The sequence below is a fragment of the Tachyglossus aculeatus genome, chromosome 20 (assembly GCF_015852505.1).
Source record: "Tachyglossus aculeatus isolate mTacAcu1 chromosome 20, mTacAcu1.pri, whole genome shotgun sequence".
NCBI classification, from domain to species: Eukaryota; Metazoa; Chordata; class Mammalia; order Monotremata; family Tachyglossidae; genus Tachyglossus; species Tachyglossus aculeatus.
This window is the reverse complement of record NC_052085.1, coordinates 8,180,504-8,205,155: the sequence shown is the minus strand read 5'-3', so window position 1 is coordinate 8,205,155 and position 24,652 is coordinate 8,180,504. Positions and strand designations below refer to the sequence as shown.

Below are 24,652 nucleotides of genomic sequence, written 5' to 3'. Positions count from 1 at the left end.
TTCTCTTTTTTCTTTAGTTTTAGCCTGTGAATATCTATTCATTTAAATCACTTAATTATGAGATTGGAGCGTGGGAAAATGACCAGTGCCTGAGTTTCTAAGGACTGCCAATTTCCAAATATTTTTTTCTTTGCATTTCAGATTCCGAAATTACTTTTCCTTCAAACTAAACATTTTGGATGCGTTCATTGTTGTTGGCACCCTGATGATTGACATTGTTTACATTTATGTTAACATTGGGGAAGTTAAGCAGATCCCCAGGTAAGCAGTAAAAGCAGCATGGCCTAGTGGGTAGAGCATGGGCCTGGAAGCCAGAAGGATCTGGGTTCTAATCCCTGCCTCCACCACTTGTCTGCTTTGTGACCTTGGACGAGTCACTTGACTTCTCTGTCCCTCAGTTACCTCGTCTGTAAAATGGGGATTGACTGTGAGCTTCATGTGGAATATGGACTGTCCCCCATCTGATTAGCTTGTATCTACCCACTCCCTCCCCACTCCATGCTTAGTACAGTGCCTGGAACGTAGTAAGTGCTTAAATACCATAAGCAGCACAGTTTAGTGGATAAAGCACGGGCCTGGAAGTAAGAAGGTCATGGATTCTAATTCCAGCCCGGCCACTTGTCTGCTATGTGATCTTGGGCAAGTCACTTGACTTCTCTGTGCCTCAGTTCCCTCATCTTTAAAATAGGGATTGAGACAATGAGCCCCACATGGGACAGGGACAGTGTCCAACGCGATTTGCTTGTATCCACCCCAGCGCTTAGTACAGTGCCTATTACATAGTAAATGCTTAACAAATGCCACAATTATTATTATAATTGTTGTTATTTAAAAAAGGCAGTAATTGTTGTTGTTTAAAAAAGGCAGTAAAATGGACCAACCTCTGAGGAATATGTTCTGATGGGGAAAGCAAATCCAAGGAAACCTCCAGCTATTCTTTATATTGGAAGACAGTGCTGACTGAAATAGTAAATCTTATGAGCAGGGTTCACTCCTGAGTTGTTTTCCTCATAGCAGTGAATTGCTGAGCTGAGAGCTAAGTCTCTCTGATCACTCTGATATTCCCCAGTTTAGAGAAGAAGGGAAGCCACAAGGTTGTAGTGTGATTTCAGATCAACAAAGTTCTTCTAGTCCTGTAAAACAGATTTGAAAGGCAGACAAGTGAGAGGGGCCTTCCTAATTCTTAGCCCACAGCAGGAGACCCTAGCTCCTTTAGAATAGGGATTATATTCATTCATTCAGTCATGTATTGAGTGCTTACTGTGTGCCGAGTGCTGTACTAAGAGCTTGGGAGAGTAGAATATAACGGTAAGCAGACACCTTCTCTGTGCATCATATTTACCAATACTACTGTATTGGACTCCCCCTGAGCACTTAGCCCAGCGCTCTGAACACAGTTAATGCTCCACAAATACCACTGACTGATCCACTGCTACCCTGGGCCTCTGATTCTGTTCAGGAGTCACCGGCCCAGCCCGGTACCCAGGAATACCGTGGGGGACATAACTAACTTTCAAAGAAGGGGCAAAGGCCTGGCCCAGGCCTTTCCCGCCTCACCTTTCCCACCTTTGGTTCTGAAGCAAAATTAGTCTCTTCTGGGTCTTGTTTCATTAGGTTAGCAATCCTCCTTCGCCCTCTGAGGATTATCATTTTGATCAGAATTTTTCGCCTCGCCCTTCAGAAGAACCAACTTGAAAAAGTGACCAGGTGGATGGTAAGTGGGCGCCGCTTGGTGATTGTGAGTGGCGGGGTTGACTGAGGGGCGAGGGAGCACTGGGGAGGTGGGAACTGGGAAAACAGGCCAGATTCCAGAGTTGTCTAGGAGGTAAAGGCCCCCCAAAATTCCTGCTCTTACGTCACTTAGAGGGTCTCCAGTCCAGAAGGTATTCTTTCGGGATCAGTGAGGATTAGCTGTCCTGAAGATTTTCTGCTTTTGTTGGGCAGAAACTGTGGGCAGTCTGCCTAGTTCAACAAAGTTCATCCAGGTGTGTTATGGCCCTATACCTTCACTGCTCTTTCAGTAGGAAAGAATGCAGCTGTCAGGATACAACAGAGCAGGCAACCCTAAGATTCATTCATTCATTGTCGTATTTATTGAGCACTTACTGTGTGCAGAGCACTGTTTTAAGCACTTGGGAAAGTACAATACAGTAATAGAGACGATCCCTGCCCACAGTGAGCTTACTACAGTCTTGGGGGGAGGGGCGTGATGAGAGAGATGAGTATAGAAGAAAGGATCCTTGATACTAAGTGAAGAGTCTAAGTTCTCTCACTTTGTAGAGTATGGCTTTTTCAAATTTTTATAAACAGTTTTTGGGTGGAGGCGGTGGCGGGGGGAGGTCAGTTGGATTTTTTTGTTTGCTTTTTGTTTTGTTTTTTGTTTTAAAGATCAGGTTTCAATAGCATCCTTCCCCCTGAACCTCACCCCCCATTAAAAAAAAAGTTCTTGAATTAGAAACTCCATGCAGAGGGACCTGGGGAAGTAAGGTGGGATGTCCTTAAGGAAAGGAAAAGATTGTGTCTGCAGAGAATAGGGCTCTCAGGCAAATGAAAACAAGCCCTGAGATATCAGAGTGACTCAATTTAATAAGACTTTTTCAGATGGTAGATGTGAAATATTTCTGTCTCTCTCGAGGAAAGAATAAGTTTGAGATGGTATGTGACCTCAGCTCTCCCTGTGTTCAAAGCCTTCCTAAAATCCCAGCTCCTCCAACAAATCTTCCCCAATTTAATTCCAAAAACCTAAGCCCCGTGAACACCTTAGTCACCTTTAGCCTTTATATATATGTTTAAACTCACCGTAAACAAACTCGGGACTCTTGTACCTATGTATGATCAATTGTACAGTCGACTGATTCATTCTCATTACCCTATTTGCAATATTTTTGTCTCCCTCCCCTATTATCATCAGTGGTATTTATCAAGCACAAATTGTGTGCAGAGCACTATATGAAGTGTTTGGGAGAGTACAATACAACAGACTTGTAGACACATTCCCTGCCCACAACAAGTTTACATTCTAGAGAAGGCTATTAGAGCATCAAATTCTTGTAGGAAAGGAGGGAAGGTTAACATTCCCCTTAAAGAAGGATGCAAGAGGTCCTAGTATACCAACTCTGTTCTTTTGTACTCTCCCAAGCAGTTAAAAGAATGCTCTGAGCACAGTAAGTGCTCAAAAAATACGATTGATATTGGCCTTGACAATACACATAGAGTTAAGGTATCTAACCAACTTTTTTTTCCCCTCTGGACTGTAAGCTCCTTGTGGACAGGGAATGTGTCTACCAACTCTATATTGTACTCTCCCAAGTACTTAGTGGGTGCATTGTAAGGTACTAAGTACCTGTAAACATACAAAAGGATAATGAGATGTTCCCTGCTCACAAGCAATCAATGGTATTTATTGAGTGCTTATTATGTGCAAAGCACTGTACTGAGCACTTGAGAGAGTACAATATAACAGACACATTTCCTGCCTGCCATAAATTTACAGTCTAGTTGTGTATTCTAGTGGCAGTTCTGTCTTGAATACTGGAGTAAGCCATATATTTTTGTAAGCATATGATAAGCTGGGTGTCTACTTATTTCTCAGAGATGGTTTGAGAGGGATGAGCTCGTTGCTATCACAGGTAAGTTGGGGAAAGGCACTTTGATGAATAGCGGATCTAATCCACATGTCTCTTTTTCATTTTAAACTTTAAGGTTTCTGAAAATAAAAGACGCTTTCAGATGGATGGATTTGACCTGGACCTCACTTACATCACTGGTTTGTTCAAAATGATAAAAATTAACTTCCAACTGGAAATTGGTTCTTATGGGCTTGCATTTGTTAACTTTGTCAACTGACCTTTGGCTAGGAATAGTGTTTATCTCCTTCCTTCCCAAGTTTCTATTCGGTCCAAGTCAGTTTCCTCTTTCAAAGCATGCTGAAACCAGGAGGGCTTTCCTCATGGACTCTATCGAGAAAGCTACTCTCACCCCCTATCAGTTAATCAGTGAGCACTTACAAGGTGCACAGCAATGTACTAAGTGCTTGGGAGAGTACAGTGCAACAGAATTAGAAGATATATTCTCTGCCCATAACTTTTCTTTGTATGGTATTCGTTAAGCACTTAGTGTGTGCCAGGCGCTTTAGTAAGTGCTGGAGTAGATACAAGATTGGACATGGTACGTGTCCCTCATCAGGCTCACATTCTTAGTCCCCATTTCACAGATGAGGTAACTGAGGCACATAGAAGTGAAATGACTTGCTCATGGTCACACAGCAGACAAGTGGCAGGGCCAGCATTAGAACCCAGGTCCTCCTGACGCCCAGGCTCTATCTACTAGGCCACACTGCTTCCCTATAATGAGCTTTCAGTCTAAAGGGAGAAGCCCACCGAGAATATAATAGCTAGGGATGGATCTGTTATTTCCCTTTTGTCTCCCCACCTCCCCCCAGCCACACATTTTTTCCTGCCTTTCTATGCAAGGAGAACTTTCAGCCTCCTGCTTTGCCTACACAGTGGGAAGGAAGTAGTTTCCAGATGAGGAAAAGATCAAGGGTCTGAGCTGCAGAGATGGAAGTGTTTCAAGTGGAAGCGTGATTGAGGTTTACAAAATCATGAAGGGATTGGACACACCGACAATGGAATTCTTGTTCATCAGATTCCACAACCATAGAATTAGGGCATAACTCGTGGGCAGGCAATGTATCTACCAAGATCGTTAAGCTGTACTCTCCCGGGTGCTTAGTACAATGCTCTGTGCTCAATTAAATATGATTGATGGGAGGCACTCACTGTAACTTGAAGTTTGAAAGTTCAAAACAAAGACAAGAGGAACTTCACACAGTGCGGATGGGGAGATGAGCATTTAGAAAATAGGAGTAAAATACCTTCTTCCCTATGGTGTGAGACAGGTACTGTGTCTGATATGATTGTCCTGTATCTACCTCAGCATTTAGCACAGTCCTTAGCCCAAAGTAAGTGCTCAATACCATTATTATGCAGCCCCTGAATTCAATAAATACCAACAGGTTCCAGAAAGATTTGGATATATTCATGGGTAAGCCCTGAATGAGTCTATTAAAGGGGAAAAATTAGAAATGTGTTTTGTGTGGTTGTCCAAGATGGCAAGCAAGCATTTTGTGGTGGTACTGTCAAGACAGGATACTGGGCTGGAAGGATGAATGGTGAGCTAGCTTTTGTGAAACCAAAATCTTTCTTTCACATGTGGATCTTAGAAATGATACAGCCAGTCGGGTGCTATCCAGGTAAAGAGGGTGGGTGAGTAGTGAGAATCTGAGCAGAGCAGTCTGGTAATTGTGTCTTCACCTTTTTCCTACATACATCTCCCTCCTGAAAGAACCATCCCACTTTAAAGATGCTGAATCCCGATTTACAATAATGGTATTTAAGTGCTTATTCCGTGCCAGGCTTCCGTACTAAGCCCTGAGGTAGATATAAAATAATCAGGTCACAGTCCCTGTCCCCTTGGGGACTCACAATCTAAGCAGAGGGGGGAGGGAACAGGTATTGAAATTTTATAGGTAATAAGGTGGTTTTCTTTAATGATCAACTGCAGTTCAGCACTTTTCAGTCACCAAAGCACTTGGGTGCTTCCCCCTTGCTACCCATTGCCCTGTCCCTTAGGACTTATGTACATATAATGTCTTTCTTCTCCATTAGAACATTAGCTCCTGAAGGGCAGTGATCATGTCTGCCAGTTCTTCTCTGAAAATAGTAGGCACTCGGTAAATTCTAGTACCTGACCGATCATTTTGGAGTTGTTAAATTCGTACTGGTCATTTTGTGTGTTTTTTGCCCCCCAGATCGTGTTATTGCAATGTCATTCCCATCTTCAGGAAAGCAGTCTTTCTACAGGAATCCCATTGGGGTAAGGAGATGTTGTTGATTTAATTCATGGCCAATTCTTCTCAAAAGTAGAAACATTTTAACTGGAATAAACTGGGGAAATTCTACTTCCATCTCACTCCTCTAAATGGCAGCTTTAAATCGTGGTTGAGACACACAGGAAAATACCTGCTGCCTGTGCTGCATTTACTGTTGATAAAGCTGCAGTTCTGTTGATAAATAGAATTGTTAGTCATATTTATTGAGTGCTTACTATGTGCAGAGCATGGTACTAAGCACTTGGAAGAGTACAATTAACAATGTAACAGATACATTCCGAGCTCACAACAAGCTTACAGTGCAGAGGGGGAGATGTTATTTCTGTTGATCGATCTGACATTAAGGTTGAATTCCTAAAAACGAACAAGAATTTGAGACCCACTATGAGATTAATCTCCAATTATATTTTTGATAAACGCTTATAGATTTTGTTTTGCTGGGTCTGCTTTCTTCCGTGGCCAATCAATCAGTAGTATTTATTGAGTGCTCACTTGATGGGGGGACTGAGAGTTTGCATTCTTTCCCATTTCCATAATTTCATTCATCCTGTTGTACCTTTTTTTTTCTCAAATGAATTAGAGAATTGAGAAGCAGCGTGGCTCAGTGAAAAGAGCCCAGTCTTGGGAGTCGGAGGTCATGGGTTCTAATCCCAGCTCTGCCACTTGTCAACTGTGTGACTTTGGGCAAATTACTTCACTTCTCTGGGCCTCAGTTACCTCATCTGTAGAATGGGGATTAAGACCGTGAGCCCCATGTGGGAAGACCTGATCACCTTGTAACCCCCCCCCAGCGCTTAGAACAGTGCTTCACACATAGTAAGCGCCTAACAAATCAATCAATCGTATTTATTGAGCGCTTACTGTGTGCAGAGCACCGTACTAAGCACTTGTGAAGTACAAGTTGGCAACATATAGAGACAGTCCCTACCCAACAGTGAGCGCACAGTCTAGAAGGGGGAGACAGAGAACAAAACCAAACATATTAACAAAATGAAATAAATAGAATAGATATGTACAAGTAAAATAACTAGAGTGATAAATATGTACAAACATATATACATATATACAGGTGCTGTGGGGAAGGGAAGGAGGTCATCATTATTAGCCATCATTATTTTTATTTTATTACTGGGTTTGGCTTAAAGCTTTTTAATGACCTCTATCCTTGTCCTTCCACTCTTGTAGCTCCCTGGCAGCTCTATATTTATTTGATTCTTCTTCCAGTTTGTTATTGAAAGGGAAGCAGCGTGGCCTACGGGAATGAGCGCAGGTCTGGTAATCAGGGGCCCTGGCTTCTACTCCCGGCTCTGCCACTTGCCTGCTGTGTGACCTTAGGCAACTCACTTCTCTGTGCTTCAGTTTCCTTACCAGTAAAATGAGGATTAAATACCTATGTTCCCTTCCCCTTAGTCCCAGGTAGGACGTCCTTCCCCTGGCTTGGAATGCCCTCCCTCCCCACATCCACCAAGCTAGCTCTCTTCCTCCCTTCACGGCCCTACTGAGAGCTCACCTCCTCCAGGAGGCCTTCCCACACTGAGCCCCCTCCTTCCTGTCCCCCTCATCCCCCTCTCCATCCCCCCGTCGTCTTACCTCCTTCCCTTCCCCACAGCACCTGTATATATGTATATATGTTTGTACATATTTATTACTCTTACTTGTACATATCTATTCTATTTATTTTATTTTGTTAATATGTTTGGTTTTGTTGTCTTTCTCCCCCTTCTAGACTGTGAGCCCACTGTTGGGTAGGGACTGTCTCTATATGTCGCCAACTTGTACTTCCTGAGTGCTTAGTACAGTGCTTTGCACACAGTAAGCGCTCAATAAATACGATTGATTGATTGAGTGATTGACAGAGCCTGTGTTTTACTTGACTATCTTGCATCTACCCTAGTAAAGAAGCAGCGTGGCTCAGTGGAAAGAGCCCGGGCTTTGGAGTCAGAGGCCGTGGGTTCAAATCCCAGCTCCGCCACTTGTCAGCCGTGTGACTTTGGGCAAGTCACTTCACTTCTCTGGGCCTCAGTTCCCTCATCTGTCAAATGGGGATGAAGATTGGGAGCCCCTCGCGGGACAACCTGATTACCTTGGATCTACCCCAGCGCTTAGAACAGTGCTTTGCAGATAGTAAGCGCTTAACAAATATCAAAATTATTATTATTGTTATTAAAGAGCTTAGCGCCTAGTAAGGACCTAACAAATACCCAGCGCTTAGAACAGTGCTTTGCACATAGTAAGCGCTTAATAAATGCCATTATAAATACCACAATTATGATTTTTTCCCCCCATCCACCTCTGCCTTTCCCGTGTTCATTTCTAGGGAAAACCACAAGGGGGCAGTTCTTGCTTTCAAGTGAACCTTGGGGATGAAAACTTGAGACTGACCTTAATGGCGGGACGGCCCAGTGTTTAGGGAAAGCTCCTCCTTATCAAATAGGGTCCCATCCCCATTTTTCTTTCTTTAAAAAAACCCCACCTCAATAATCTTGTGCCTTCATGAGGAGGGGACTGCCATCACTGTCACAAAATGATTGACTACCTCTAGTCTGTAAGCCCATTGTGGGCAACGATTGTACTGTGTTGCCGTATTGTACTTTCCAAGTGCTTAGTCCAGTGCTCTGCACATAGTAAGTGCTCAGTAAATACGATTGAATGAATGAATGAATGACTAGGCCCCTCTAGACCGTGAACTCATTATGGGCCGGAATGTGTCTATTTGTTATATTGTATTCTGCCAAGCACTTAGTACAGTGCTTTGCACACAGTAAACACTAAATAGAAGCAGCGTGGCTCAGTGGAAAGAGCCCGGGCTTTGGAGTCAGAGGTCATGGGTTCAAATCCCAGCTCCGCCAACTGTCAGCGTGTGACTTTGGGCAAGTCACTTCGCTTCTGTGCACCTCAGTTACCTCATCTGTAGAATGGGGGTTGACTGTGAGCCCCCCGTGGGACAACCTGATCACCTTGTAACCTCCCCAGTGCTTAGAACAGTGCTTTGCACATAGTAAGCACTTAATAAATGCTATTATTATTATTATTCTCTGGGACTCAGTTCTCTCATCTGTAAAATGGGGATTAAGACTGTGAGCCCCACGTGGGACAATCCGATCACTTTGTAACCTCCACAGTGCTCAGAACAGTGCTTTGCACAGAGTAAGCGCTTAATAAATGCCATTGTTATTATTAATATTATTATTATAAATAGGATTCAGTGCGTGAATGAAATGATCATAAGGAGGGGACTAAGAACCTCAACCCCCACAAAGGACAAAACTTAATGGTAAAACCACTTCCTATGATCATGTCATTCACTCATTCAATCATATTTATTGAGCGCTTACTCTGTTCAGGACACTGTACTAAATGCTTGGGAGAGTACAGTGTAGCCGAGTAGATAGGCCAGTTCCCTGCCAACAGGGAGCTCAGGCTCTAGAGGAGGAATAGAACCTGTTGTAGGAATGAAGGTGAAATGGAAGAAACACTCTTCTCCAGAATCCTGCCATAGAAGCAGGATGGTAGAAACGCCTCAGAATCCTCTTCTGTGAAAAGGGATTGTGGTGGCTAGAGGGACTGGTGACTCTTAGGCCCAGAGAGTACCCAGTAGGCATTTCTGGGTCTGTTCTGGATTTTGTACTTTTATTTTTTATTTTATTTTTAATGGCATTTATTAAGCACTTACTATGTTCAAAGCACGCTTGGTAATAGACTGTCACGGGTGACCCAGCAGCATCACTAAGTCACAGCCTTAGAGCTCAGCCGGCAGGGGAGACTTGCTGGTGGTGATGTTGGAGAGATGATGGGCCGTATATAAATGTACTATAAATTATACAATATAAATTACTTATTAACATCTGTCTCCCCCTCTATCTCTAAAGCTCACTGAGGGCAGGGAACCTGTCCTCCCAACTCTGTTGCAGTGTACTCACCCAAGAATTTAGTACAGTGCTCTGCATGCAGTAAGTGCTCAATAAATACCCCTGATGATGATGAAGGGGTCAAGTGGTTTCCAAAAACAAGGAGTTTCCTTTTGTCCCCAAACCATGCACCTTCCCATCAGGACTACTAGTGGGTTTGCTAGGACTGAAGGCTGATGATTCCCCTCAGAACCTCTCGGTGTTGTGGTAACTGCCCAAATTCTGGTCTTCAACTTAAGTGGGAAGTGAATATTCATTTATTCATTCCTTCAGTTGTATTTATTGAGCGCTTACTGTGTGCAGAGCACTGAAGCATACAGTAACGTCTTTTGTTGTTGCTTTCTAGGAAGTTGTGAGATTTCTGGATACCAAACATGGGAACCACTATAAAGTCTACAACTTGTGCAGTAGGTATATGCGTTGAATCCGGTTCATGCCGATACGGTCACGACCTGATGGAAAGAGCAAAGGACTGAGAGTCGGGAGGCTCAGGTTCTAGTCCCAGTTCTGCCACTTGCCTGCTGTGTGACCTTGGGCAAGTCCCTTCACTTCTTTGGGCCTCTGTTTCCTCATCTGTCCAGTGAGGATGTGCTACCCCTTCTCCCTCCCCTTTAGACCGAGCTCCGTGTGGGACAGGGACTGTGTCCGATCTCTGTATCTTCCCCGACGTTTAGCCTAATGCTCAGCAAGTAGTAAGTTCTTAACGAACATCGCTTTTGCGTGGCCTAGTGGATAGAGCCCGGGCCTGGGGGTCAGAAGGGCCTGGGTTCTGAAGCCAACTCCGCCACATGTCTGCTGTGTGACCTTGGGCAAGTCACTTCTCTGTGCCTCAGTTACCTCATCTGTAAAATGGGGATTAAGACTGGGAGCCCATATGTCCAACCTGATTTAACTTGTATCCTCCCCCAGTGCTTAGAATAGTGCTTGGGACATAGTGAGCCCTTAACAAATACCATTACTAAAGAGCACGGGTTCTGGAGTCAGAGGTCATGGGTTCAAATCCCGGCTCCGCCACTTGTCAGCTGTGTGACTTTGGGCAAGTCAGTTCACTTCTCTGGGCCTCAGTTACCTCATCTATAAAATGGGGATTAAGACTGTGAGCCCCCCGTGGGACAACCTGATCACCTTGTAACCTCCCCAGTGCTTAGAACAGTGCCTTGCACGTAGTAAGCACTTAATAAATACCATCATTATTATTGTTTTTATTATTGTTATTATTATTAAAGTGGTTGCAGCCTAAGGTCAGGTATGCAGCAGGAGTCGCTGTTATCTCTTGAGGATTTCAGTGGGGGCAGTGGTAGCCAATGGGCCCATTCTGGCCTAGTCGTCTCCGTTTGGCCCCACAGACATTGAAGTGAACGGCTGTTTACGGAGCATACAGAGTCATGGCGTTAGAGAGGGACTTTGACTGGTCAGAGTCCATCCTAGTATGTCCACAGCTCTTTGAACTCTGAAGAAAAAAGCCCAAAATTCAGATGGTGGCGTCATATCCCAGAGGACGATGCTCCCGGGGCCTGGTTACTCCCTAGAAGTTGATTAGACACTTTTGGGGGGAAGCCTCAACTCTCTAAAATGGATGTGGTCTCCCCACAAAATGCTTACCTGGCTTCCGTGGCCCTTGGAAAGTCTGTTTCATCCGCACTCCAAATAATTCTGCACAATTGTCGTAAGCCCAGTTCTTAGCCGGAGCCTGTAAGACATGCAAACTGCTAGGAGACTTTTTTTTTTTCAGTAGAAAAACGGAATTTAAAACCAAGCCCAAACTTTACTTGTTGAATTATTGTCCAGGTTTGAAATTGTTTACTTTTATTTTATAGGTGAAAAAGGCTATGACCCTAAATACTTCCATCACCGAGTGGAAAGGATCTTTATTGATGATCACAACGTCCCCTCTCTAAAGTGAGTCAAGGTGGAAGTTCCCTCTAGACTGCAAGGTCTTTATGGGCAGGGAATGTGTCTATCAACTCTGTTGCATCGTCCTCTCCCAAGCGCTTAGTTCAGTGTTCTGCACACAATAAGCGCTCAATAAATACCAATGACTGATAAGGGGAGGGGAGAGATATTAATGCCAAACTGAGAAAAAAAATTCATCCTTAACTAGCGAGATCCTGAAGTTCACGGCCAGTGTACGTGCCTGGATGCGGCTGGATAAAGAGAACATTATTGTAGTCCACTGTAAAGGAGGCAAAGGTAAGAACACTCTTCTTTGAGCTGTGTTTTTCTGGCTCTATCAAGCCTCCTGTCATGAGGTTGTGGTTCTTGCAAAGCTTCACATTTATTTTATTCTGCACAAATGAAGACTGCCATTTCCTGGGCATCAGTGGTAGGGAGCTCTTGTTCTTTCCCGATCCCCTTCCTGTAGTAAGCATGTACTTTTCTGGAAGAGTCACTGGATCAGGGTTTGGCCACCTTTTCTGCTTGGTGTTGTCGTCCGGAGAGGTTTCTTGGCTGAGGATTGAGGAGGTGCACTCTTCTCCCCTCTATTCTGCCTCGGGACTGGGCTTTCTTGGTATCGGAGCAACATGTTAAGGGGTGGCGAAGAAAAACCCTCTCCCACTCAAGGGGCAGGGACTGGGATACAACGTGGCTAAGTGGAAGGAGCGTGAAGCTTGGAATCAGACAGCCTGGGTTCTAATCCTAAAGGGCCATATCGACGTTGTTGGTGGGAACCACGACTGGAAAATGTAGCCTCCTAGTGTTGTTGGTCTCACATAGTTTGAGCTTTGTGTCCCCTTTTGCTTGAGAAACGGCATGGCCTAGTGGATAGAGCAAGAGCCTGGGAGTGAGGACTTGGATTCTAATCCTGGCTCCACCACTTGTCCACTGTGTGACCTTGGGCAAGTCAGTTAACTTCACTGTACCTCAGTTACCTCCTCTGTAAAATAGAGATTAAAACTGTGAGCCTCGTATGGGACAGGAACGATATCCAACTTGATTATCTTCTATCTACCCCAGCTCTTAGCACAGTGCCTGGTACATAGTAAGCACTTAACAAATACATTAAAAAAAAATTAGTAGTGAGTCAGGAGATCTAGGTTCAAATCCCAGCCCTGCCAGTTGCCTACTGTGAGACCTTGGGTAAGTCACTTCACTTCCTCAGTTCCCTCATCTGTAAACTGGGGATTAAGACTGTGAGCGCCATTTGGGACATAGACTGTCCAACCCAATTTACTTGTAACCACCTCAGCACTTAGTACAGTGCCTGGCACATATTAAATGCATAACAAATACCACAGCTATTGTTATTACTAAGCGCTGGGATAGATACAGGCTAATCAGGTTGGACACAGTTCATATCCCACGTGAGGCTCACGGTCTTAATCCCCATTTTACAGATGAGGGAACTGAGGCCCAGAGAAGTTGTGACTTGCCCAAAGTCACACAGTAGACAAGTAGCAGAACAGGATTAAAACCCAGATCCACTGACTCCTTGACACTAGGGCTTGAAGCTTTCCTGAGTTGAAGATGCACGTTTAGGGCAGGTGTATGCAGTCAAAAATCTTGGTGGGAGGATGCTTTCATTCTATGTAGTAGTAACAGTATTAAGAGCTTATTGTGTGCTAAGCACCAGAACAGAGCATTTGAGTGGGAATCGGACATGGTCGCTGCCTCTCGGGTGCTCACAATCTAAAATGAAGCTTAATTTTATACTGAGGTCTGATGATGACACTGTGGCTTTGGATGTGAACCCCTCCACTGCCCTTTGGGTGAATTAAAACCTTCATGACCCTCTTGATTCTACGAGGACATCGAAATGAGTTATTTAATTACACTCTCGTGTGTCTGGGTTATCTGGCGGTCAAACCGGCCGAAGGCTATTTGGGGGTACCTGTGGCGTGGCTGGGGTTATGGGAGTAGGGGGAGGAGTAGGGACTTTTTTCAAAAAACAAACTCCAAGTCATTTCCTCCTCTAGCTCTGGAACAATATTTATAGGTTCCTCCTCAAATGTCTAACTACGCCACCATTCACGTAAGCAGCGAGTGCAAACGCGCCGTCATCCCGGCCAGTCTGTTGAAATGGGAGGTGGCTAGGCCTTGCCCCGGCTCTTTGCCAGCGGCTCCTTCCGACTCCGCTGTTTGGAGAGCAGGGTGCGGAGGTGGGGCTCGACCACTTCAGCTCAAACAGGCCATGAGCCCCGAGGCCCAACTCGCTCCCCCCAGCCCCGAGAGAGGGAGATAGATAGTGGTGATCTGGTGATCCAACCGACTTCTCGCTCCCTCCTACTACCCATCCTCTCGCGGGCAGTAAGAGCCAGATGGCCTTTGGACCATTGTGAAACATCTGAACCGCAAGCCAGGAGTGGGAGGACCTCAGTCTTCATCGTTACTCCACTGCGATCGCCATCAGAAGCTTTTGAATATTGGAAGCTCATCCACCCCACCTCCCCCCACCATTGGTGCTTCTTAATAATAATGATGATGGTATTTGTTAGGCGCTTACTATGTGCCAAGCACTGGTCTAAGCGCTGGGGTAGATGCACGTTTATCAGGTTGTCCCAAGTGGGGCTTAGAGTCTTAATCCCCCATTTTACAGATGAGGTAACTGAGGCACAGAGAAGTGACTTGCCCAAAGTCACCCAACTGCTAAATGGCAGAGCCGGGATTAGAACCCACGACCTCTGACTCCCAAGCCTGGGCTTTCCCCACTAAGCCACGCTGCTTCTCTTGAGAGCATGGGGGTAGCCATTTTTGAGAGCAGGAGAGAAGCAGTGTAGCCTAGTGGATAGAGCAAGGGCCTGGGAATCAGAAGGACTGGGGTTCTAATCCTGCCTCTGCTGCTCGTCTGCTTTGTGACTTGGGGCAAGTCACTTCTCTGCGTTTCAGTTCCCTCATCTGCCAAATGGGGATTGTGAGCCCCATGTGGGACAGGGACTGTGTCCAACCTAATTAGCTTGTATCTACCCCAGCGCTTAGTACAGTGCTGGGCATAGAGAAAGTGCTTAACAAATAATATTTAAAAAGCCCAAAACTTCCATTGCATTTCTCGAATGCATAAGGCAACATCTAGCTCATTCTAGTGGGCTTAAAGGTAGTGGTAGAAGACAAAAAAAATTCCCATCTCATGCCCCTGAAGTCAAAGTAAAAACTTAAGGCTGTGAAAACTGACCTTTCTGTAAAGCCATGTCAGATTGCTTCTGACTGGTGTCTCTGACAAACTCTCGTCGGGATTAGCTGAAGTGTCCAAATTAATCAAATCATTTTCCTGTCTTTTGAAGGAAAAATGGCCTGACTCTTTTCCTTTGCCGCTCCCGCTTTTATAATGCATATGAATTTGCTTGCTATCATCTTCCTGCCAGCAGTTAAGCTGAGGGTGTGGGAGATGAGAAGCAGCATGGCCTAGTGGATAGATCATGGGCCTGGGAATCAGAAAGACCTGGGTTCTAATCCTGGCTCCTCCACTTGTCTGCCGTGTGTCCTTGGGCAAGTCACTTCACTTCTCTGTGCCTGTTACCTCATCTGTAAAATGGGGTTGATCTAACCCGATTACCTTGTATCTACCCCAGCGCTTAGTACAGTGACTGGCACATAGCACTTAACAAATGCCATTTAAAAACTGAAGCCGCACTGTGCGACTTTCTCTGACACCATCCCTTCCGTAGAGTGCTGGGGCAGCATCCCATTCAACAAGCCACGCTTTCCTTCCTTAACTTCTTTTTCCTCCTTTGGCAGGTAGGACTGGAACGATGATCTGTATCTGGCTTATTGCCAGCAACCAATTTAGAAGTGCAAAGGTATGAAACAAACTAATTCTCTGCCGAGGACTGTCGTAATTGCAAGAGATGGAGGAGAGAACTTGGCAGTGGTAGAAAACCATCGATTAGAAATCTGGAGGCTAGCCGGCTGGCTTCTACCATCAAAACATCTTTTAATTAGCTCCTGGGGGGCAGGGACTGTGCCTACCAACTCTGTTGTAGTTTCCTAAGCATCTAGTACAGTGCTCCGCACATAGGAAGTGCTCAGTAAATACCACTGGGGCTCGAGTCATTGGCTGGTCTGTCTGTTAGTTCAGGGTAATAATAGCTCATCTCCTTGCTGCTCATTCAAAAGGATCGGGGCACGATTAATGAAAGCAAATCTCAAAGCGGGTGAGTGTCCCAAGGAGCAAAGTTCTCTACAATAAGTAGAAAATGTCATTACCAAACTAGAGGAAAGCGCGGTCTTAAAATCAACCCAGTTATGACCCCAAGAAGGCCCTAGAGAAAGAGGAAGTCATAATCAAGAAAAGCAGTATTGCCTTGTGGAAAGAGCCCTGGGAGTTCTAATCCCAGCCCATCTCTTGCCTCGGGCAAGTCACTTTACTTCTCTGTGCCTCAGTTTCTGTATCTGTAAAATGGGGATTCAATACCTGTTCTCCCACCCCCATAGATGGTGACACAGGGACTTAGCACACTGCTTGATCCATAGTAAGCCCTTAACAAATATCACAGTTATTATCGTTTGGAGCATCTTATCGAACATCATGAGCTTTTGAATTGTGAATTTTGATAGCCACAGTTTTAATTCCAAAGAACAGTGAAGGGAAGGGTAACTGGTATCATTCACAAGAGGGTTCGGGAATACCCTATGAGGAGATTGTGCAGAGAAATTGTTCTGGCCACAGCAACTTGATTGAGTTGTCTTTTTTTCCTATAGGAAAGCCTGAACTATTTTGCGGAGAGACGAACAGATAAAAAAAGTGGTTCTAAATATCAGGGAGTTGAAACTCCTTCCCAGGTGAATGTTCTTTCTTTTTCCGTGGCATGGGACAGAAAAAAAATTGCCTGTTGAAAGATTCTTCCTCAAGTTCACCTTTTAGAGTTCATTATCCTGTGGCTAGGGCCTCTAGAGGCATTGACCCTGTTTCCTTCCAAATAGCCTCTGGTGGCTTGGGGAATCTGCCCAAGACTTTCCAGGTTTGGAGACTTCAAAGCCAATTGTTCTTCCCCTGAGGAGCCTCCCTGCCATTTTCCTTTGGCCACTTTTCCTTTGCAGAGTGCTATAAGACAGGCTGATGTGCAGCCAAAATAATAGCCCTCAAATCTGCCAAGGAAAACAAAGCTGGGTCTTCCCATTTGCTTCCTTAAACTTCCATAGCTCATCTGCGTTCTCCATTTTGTTGTTGTTTTTTTGGACTGTGGGCCTTTGCAGAGAACCAGAACAAATACCCTTAAGATGCAAGTAAAATAATGTATTAATGCTTCATTGAATTCCACCCCCAACCTCTGCACAAGCTTGTTCCTTGGATGGATCCCATCCCCAAATTGCGTGGCCTAAAGCTGCATTTCCCATAGTTGATCTGAAGACCCGTTAGGTCAAAAGTGACTCCTTTCGAAGTTTTCAGGGCCAGAGCTTACTCTCCTCTCCTTCAAAGCCTTTATTGAAGGCACGTCTCTTCCAAGAGGCCTTCTTGACTAAGCCCCACTTTCCTCTTTTCCCACTCCCTTCTACGTCACCCTGACTTGCTCCTTTGTACTTTCCCCCTCCCAGCCCCATATCACTTCTGTATATATCTATCATTTATTTAATGTCTGCCTTCCTTCCACCCACCCAGCCCCCATCTAGACTATAAGCCTGTGGCAAGGAATGTCTGTTTATTGTTGTATTGTACTTTCCCAAGTACTTAGTACAGTGCTCTCCACACAAAAGTGCTCAATAAATATGAATGAATTGGAGGAAAGATGGGCGAGTGGGCCAAGGAGGAGGTCTGAACCATGGAAAAAGGAAGAATCCAATAGGAGAGAACAAGGACCTGAGATGGGGTGTATAAAGATGCCCAGTCTGAGGCATGTGTGTGAATGGTGAAATTTAGTTCCTTTTTATTTTACGGTATTTGTTAGGCACTGCACTAAGCGCTAGGGTTGGTACAAGATAATTGGGTTGGACACAATTATCCCAGTTGAATGGTGGAGTCCCTGAGCCAAAAAGTCAGAAACTGCTAATGCCTTCCTTAAATTGACCTTTCCGGTGCATTGCAGAATAGATACGTTGGCTATTTTGAAGTCATAAAAAACAAGTACAACTGGAATCTCCCAGCAAAGAACCCGCTGAAGATTAAAACCATCAAAATCTTTTCAATTAAAGGTAAGTGCCTTGTGTGTGACTCCAGTGTTGAGAAACCCCTGACACTTAAAAATCTTTTTCACGCACAGATGTTTAATATGCCCATCAATGAGAGTGACTTCTGCCAAGGGCAGATGGGTGTATGATCAGAGATCACAAATTCTCCTTTTTCTTTGCACTGGAGGAGGTGCAGAATTTAAAGGGCGCTCTCTTGTGCTTTTCCTCAAAAGTCTGAGACCCTCAACAATAATAATAATTTTGGTATTATTAAACACTTACTATGTGCATTTCACTGTTCCAAGGTCTGAGGTAGGTACAATATAATCAGGTTGGACACGGTCCCTATACTACAAGGGACTCAGCCTCAACAGGAGGGAGAACAGGAATTAAATCCCCATTTTACAGAGGAAGTGAGGCACAGAGAACTTAATTTGCCCAAGGTCACATGGCAGGCAAGTGGCAGAGCTTGGATTTAGAACTCAAGTCCCTTGACTTCCAAGCCCCTGTTCAATCAATCAATGGTATTTATTGAGCACTCTGTGCAGAACATAATACTGAGCTTTTGGGAGAGTGCAATAAAGGAGTTTACCATCTAGAGGAGGAGTTTATGCAACCTCTAAATATCCCTTCTCACCAACTTGAAACCAGAAGTTTAGAAACAGTGATATCTTGAATTTTTCATGTTTCCATTTTCCCAAGCGTTTTCTTGCCAACTAATTAACTTTGTCCTCACAAGATAGGGAATCCCCATTATCCCCATTTTACAGATTCGGGGTGGGGTGGAAGAAGGGGACCAGAGGCTCAGATTAAACTCTATATGATTGAAGAGAAGGCTAAAGAGATTGAGGATTTCATAACAAACTTCAAATAGATTAAGGGATAGTGCCTGGTTGGTGGAAAGCAGAGTTGCCTTCCACTTCTGCTGAGGAAAGGACCTTGGGTGGGGTTTGCTTGAAGATAACGTTAATGAACCTAACCCTTAGTTGGGTGTGGTGAAAAGATTCCTCCCTGAAAGCCCTTTTAACCGCCCGTTCACGGCATTGTGCCGTTTCCTTTGCAATCTGCTCTGTTTTCTCACTCTTGGTGTCACTAATTTCTCCTTCTCCTGATTGCTGGACCACAGACTTGTTTGCAGTGGGGCCCCAACTGAAATTGGGGATGGCTTTTGAAGACTAGTCGGAAAAGTAATAGGCTTGAATAACAGCTGGAGGGATTTAGATACGATCTGACTCAGATTCATTAGATCGTATTTATTGAGCTCCTATTGTGTGCAAATCAGTGCTTGGGAGAGTACAATAAAACAAACAGACATTCCCTGCTCACTTGGAGACACCTTCTTTTTGCTAAGGGTCTCAATGAGGCTGCCTGGAAGAGGAGGATGGCTAGCTGATGGCTAGAAGTCTCAAGCTGACCAGTGAAGAAAACCCCACTTTAAAACTCCTCAAATATCTCCATGGTATTGAGTGGCACAGGCATGAATTCTTCATGCTGAAGGTGAAAAGGGGGCAGAGATATTAAGGGGCTGCGGGCAGCCAGGCTTGAGAGACAGGCCAAGAGCCACCATTTGAGGGGCTTTGGTTGGAAACTAGCAAGTCTTGTCAGAGAGCTGGAATGGGCACCACTCAAAACCACCACGGACCCGTGCAGAGGAGAAATGAAGGGCTGGAACCCCTCCACCGCTCCATCGAGTCGGGGCCTGCGTTGGTAAGGATTATTTCCTCTTTCCAACAAAGAGGTTGGTGCCTGCCAAGGTGGTGGTTTGAGAAAGGTTTCAACTTAACTCTTTGTTTCCTTGCAGGGGTGGGAAAGGGTAATGGAAGCGATCTGGAAGTTCAGATACTACTACGAAAGCAAGTTGTTTTCCGCTGTGAGTGTCAGTCTTCCATAAACTGTAAGGTGAGTCTTGAGACCAAGAGGCAGATTCAACCGGCAAACATCAAAACAACGACTGGTTTCCTGGAGCTGCTGAAGTTGGTTTTAGTCGTTCTGGTGTTTCTGGGAAGCTTACTGGTTTCACTGAGGATATCTTTTCAGCCTAGAGAGCTTGTATAGTACCCTTCATTCCTTCACCCTCTCGTCCCCACCCCAGAATTCCTCAGAGTGAACTGGGGAATAAGGCTTTTAAATGGCCCACCAAATATGCATTCATTTTAGGTCAACGTTTTTTTATCCCCTGTCTTTTTTGGTGGGGCAGAGGAAGGAGTACTATTGCTACCGGTTTGTAAAACGGTTTGGAAGGTTCCTGAGTGTGAAATATGCTGATAGGTCTCAGGGAAAGCTTCTCAGTGCCATCACTTAGTACCGTGCTTTGCACACAGTAAGCGCTCAATAAATACGATTGAATGAATGAATCAACTCCTAGCTCATACCCTCCCTCCTACCTGAAAGCCCCTCCCTCTCAGTATCCCACAGACCTGCACTCTCCCCATCTTCAAAGACCTGCTGAATCCTTTATCCTCAAGGAAGTCTTCCTGAACTAAGCTCTCAAATCCCCACCCCTTAAACAATAAGAACACCCCCACAGCAATACATATCCGTATACTTTGTTGCTTCCCCTGGCTGTAATTTATTTTAATACCCATCTTCCCCGCTAAACTGTAAACTCCCTTAACTTTGTTCCCACTGTATACCCAACCAGCCCTAACCCTGTTGCTAAATTCATGAATTTCTGATCCAGCCCTTATCATTTCAAGTGGTTCTGTTTCCTGTGTCATTCCCAGCTATTTCACGATGTTGATGCAAACTCAATCATAATTGGTCTGGAAGACTGCCCGGTTCTGTGTGGGGATGTCAAAGTAAAATTTCTATCCAGTTCAGTAAGTACAACCAGAAATAACCTGTGAGGTGCTGCGTTTTGGCTAGTCGCGGTGCTTCAGTCTTATCCACCATTCCAGAGGGAAGGAAGAGAGGGCACGATGAGAGAAGCAGCATGGCATAGTGGCTAGAGCACAGGCCTGGGATCAGAAGGTCATGGGTTCTAATCCTGGCTCTGGCACTTATCTGCTTTGTGGCCTTGAGCAAGTCACTTCACTTCTCTGTGCCTCAGCTACCTCATCTGTAAAATGGGGATTAAGACTGTGAGCCCCACGTGGGTCAGGGACTGTGTCCACCCTGATTTGCTTGTATCTACCCCAGCGCTTAGAAAAGTCCTTGACACATAGTAGGCACTCAAAAAGTACCGTTATTATTAGTAGTATTACTTGGGGGTGGGGACAAAGGGTGGATGGATGGCAGGTTATTGCTATCATATCTTTTAAGCACTTATTATGTGTGTCAAGCACCATTCCTAGTGCTGGGTAGGTACAAATTAGGTCGAACATAGTCTGTTACCCATGGGGCTCACAGTTTATGTAGGCTGCCTGGGAAGACAGGATCAGGACTCAAAGTGCCCTTGATTGTTATTGCCAGGCCCAGCCCCCTGAGGCGGACCCTTTACGGAACTGGGGTGACCCATAGATCCATAGGTGCAAACTCCAAGCGTGAGTTACAGCCGACTTGGAAGACTCCTGGGCATGAGGTGTCTTCATTTGGCTGTTTCCTCTCCTCCCATCCCACTCCGTGTGAGTTTGGAGGATTTATCATGCACTTACTGTGTGCAGAGGACTGTATAAAGTGCTGGGAAAGAGTTCACAGTGGAAATTAGACATGGGCCCTGTCCTTCTAGGGAGTCCCAATCTAAAAATTACTGCTACTATTTACTGTCCTGCTGATCTTTAAGAGCGGAGGATTCTGGTGTGAGAAATAAGCATCTTCCAGTGGGGAAGCTGATGTGTTTGGGCTTCTTCAGCATTAACCTGCAACAGTCACAAAGGATGAAAGAGACCGATCGAAAGTCTGTTTGAGAGCTTTAATCTTACTAAAGTCAAAATCATTCACAGCATTGATTGTATTTACTTTTTTAAAAGCGGCATTCAAATCATTCTTTTTTAGGAGCTTCCCAAGTTCTATGATGACTGCCCATTCTTCTTTTGGTTCAACACAGCTTTTGTGGAAAACAAGAGGTATGCTGGAGGTGGCAGAGTTTGGGGTGGGGTGGGGAAGTGACTTGGTCATCTTGACATTTATTGGTAACTCTGAGGCAATGGAGATGAGCTCAGTGAACAAAAATATTAAAGCTCCGTAGAACAGTATCCTTATTTTCCCACCTTCCGTTCACTCCTAAATAACAGTGTACAGAAGCTGGCTTAGACTGTGAACCCCACATGGGACAAGGACTCTGTCCAACCTGCTTATCTTGTATCTATACCAGGGTTTATGTAGTGTTTGACACATAGTAAGCGCTTAACAAATACCGCAGTTGTTGTTCGGTGAACTCTAAGACCTACACATATGCAATCCTCCACCTGCTTGCTCTGTGACCTTGGGCAAGACTCTTAACTTCTCTGTGCCTCAGCTTCCTCATCCGTAAAATGACAATTAGATACCTGTTTGCCCTCTCTCTTAGAGTGGGAGTCTCATATGAGTTGCGTCTGATCTGTGTTATATCTACCACAGTGCTTGGCACGGTGTGTGGCACATACTAAATACCACAGTTATTTTTTGCTAAGCATTTACTAAGTGCTTACTGTGTGCTAGGCACTGTAATAAGTGCTGGGGTAGATACAAGCCTATCGAGTTGGGTGCAGTTCCTGCCCCATATAAACTTTTTACAGATCCCCATTTTACATATGAGGTAACTGAGGCACAGAGAAGTGAAGTGACTTGCCCGGAAAAGTGGCAGAGATGGGGTTGGAACTCAGGTCCTTCTGACTCGCAGGCCCGTGCTCTATCCACTGGACCACACTGCTTCTCTAACAAATGCTACTATTACTATTATCAACTCCCCTTCCGATCTCTGGCCTTTTAAAACATTCTGACCTCAAGAAGGGGGTTCACTTAAAATTATTTCAGGACTCAAACTTGGTCACAATTTAAGACAGTCCCTCAGGAAGGTATCCAGGATCAGGGTCAAGCTAGTGTGGCACCAAGTGAGTATGGTTGGAAAGAGGGGCCAGTCTGACCACCCTCTATTATTCTCCACCACTGATCCTCCCTTTGTGGCCCCGGTGATCCTGTGACAGAGCAGAAGGTCCACAGATTGCCATCACCACTCCTACCCTGCCTCCCCACTTTCAGCCTGAAAGTTAATGCATTATTTTTGTCCTTTTTAGGCTTTATTTGCCAAGAAACGAGCTGGATAATCCTCATAAGGCCAAAACGTGGAAAATATACCAAGAAGACTTTGCAGTGGAATTACTCTTTAAGGAACCAGAACCCAATAGCTAAAGTCTACGTAAGCTTCATTACTCCTCCTCCAGAGAACCCTACTCCTTTGCACAGAACACTGTTTCTTTCTGGTGCCCTTGTCTGTTACCCCTGTCAGGCACGTGAACTCAATTAAACACTCCCAAGTGAACTAGCCCAAATATATATATATATATATATATTTTCCCCTTGACTGATGGTGTACTCTGCAGTAAGTTGGCATGGCCTTCCCAAGCTCAGAGGTCAAATCAAGCATCCTTTGATAAGGAGGATCATTAGTAAAACTTGTTGCTGGGGACTTTCTATAACAGTGTTTCTTTCTTGGCTTTCCCAGCGTGACTGACAGACTTCTCCCTCCTTTTCTGCCTCTGGATGCATTTTCACAACTCCATCTCAAAGGCCCTTCTTACTTGTCCTTCCTGCTCAGGCCTATTAAAACCCACTTGCAAACAGTTGCCCTCTTAGGCAATACGACCAGAGGACAAAGTCTGAACAGGCTATCTAAAAATCAGTTTGGACACTTTTGCATAATCCATGTTTGTCTCACTTCTGTTAATGAATTTGTTTTTGCCAGTTAATATTAGGTGAGGATTTACTACTGGAAGTTAATGTTGCAGTTGGAACCGGGAGGACTGAAAAGTTTTAAGTTGAGGTCATGCAATCAGGGCTTTTTTCGCCACCCCCCCCCCAAGTAAATATGATCTTGTCGAGGATGAAAGCATCAGAGACCCTTGGGATGTGGTGGGGTGGAGCCCGTCTATGTTGGGGTTCCAAATCAAACTTGCTTCCCTGGAAGTGGAATTTGCCAAAACATCACACTATTACTATTATTGTTATTATTATTATTATTATTACTACTACTATTCTCCCTCTCCCAACCAGCCCTCCCTACCCCAACCTTAGCAGTGAAAGCACTTTCTGCTGAGTGTCGATGCAGTGACCACTGGCCAAACCAGGGATGTGAGCTTTAGTCATAAAACCTATATGCAGGTGCCAAGCAGCCTCTTCTCAGTGGCTGGGAAATTATGTGGGCAAATTACGAACAATTGGGAGATATTTATGTAAGTGACTCAACTTGGAGAAAAAGTGATTTTTATTTTATTTTATTTTTTTTGGTGTGGCATTTAAGTATTCCCAGAAACCTCACCAGAAGATTTTTCGCTGCCCTTGTAGGGATCCCTCCCACCCCAGTCTGCAGCCAGCTTGCCCATACTTAGGTCACAGTCCTGGGAACGTGGTCATATCCATGTTTCCAGGGTCAGATGTGGCCTTGAAGAAAGAGCAAGGGACTGGGAATCAGAAGACCTGGATCGTAGTTCTGGCTCCGCACCTGCTTGCTGTGTGACCTTGGAGAAACAGCGTGGCCTTGAGGGAAGAGCATAGTCCTAGGAGTCAGAGGATCTGGGTTCTAAACCTGACTCAGTCACAGGTCTGCTTTGTAACCTTGGGTAAGTCATTTAACTTCTCTGTGCCTCAGTGACCTCATCTGTATATTGGGGATTAAAGCCGAGAGCCCCACGTGGGACACGGACTGGCGATGTTGCATATATTCCAGTGCTTAGTGCAG

General features: G+C 44.9%; 1 protein-coding gene and 1 pseudogene across 2 annotated transcripts in view; both read left to right on the top strand.

The window, feature by feature from the left end:
• LOC119941219 (phosphatidylinositol 3,4,5-trisphosphate 3-phosphatase TPTE2-like) overlaps positions 1-23,256 on the top strand; it is a 41,540-nt gene extending 18,284 nt beyond the window's left edge. Inside the window, exons 9-22 of one of the 2 annotated variants that reach the window (XM_038761561.1) lie at positions 142-261; positions 1,615-1,714; positions 3,703-3,766; positions 5,813-5,877; positions 10,148-10,208; positions 11,619-11,700; positions 11,903-11,991; positions 15,472-15,533; positions 16,435-16,515; positions 17,757-17,862; positions 19,640-19,737; positions 20,562-20,657; positions 21,772-21,842; positions 22,992-23,256. In XM_038761561.1, the coding sequence (XP_038617489.1) occupies positions 142-261; positions 1,615-1,714; positions 3,703-3,766; positions 5,813-5,877; positions 10,148-10,208; positions 11,619-11,700; positions 11,903-11,991; positions 15,472-15,533; positions 16,435-16,515; positions 17,757-17,862; positions 19,640-19,737; positions 20,562-20,657; positions 21,772-21,842; positions 22,992-23,106 (1,210 nt within the window). In that variant the 3' untranslated portion in view covers positions 23,107-23,256. Of the gene's footprint in view, positions 1-141; positions 262-1,614; positions 1,715-3,702; positions 3,767-5,812; positions 5,878-10,147; positions 10,209-11,618; positions 11,701-11,902; positions 11,992-15,471; positions 15,534-16,434; positions 16,516-17,756; positions 17,863-19,639; positions 19,738-20,561; positions 20,722-21,771; positions 21,843-22,991 lie in introns of those variants that run through there. The other variant, XM_038761560.1, reaches the window with a different exon arrangement.
• On the top strand, positions 3,046-3,240 carry LOC119941687 (annotated as a pseudogene).
• Positions 23,257-24,652: the final 1,396 nt, after the last annotated feature.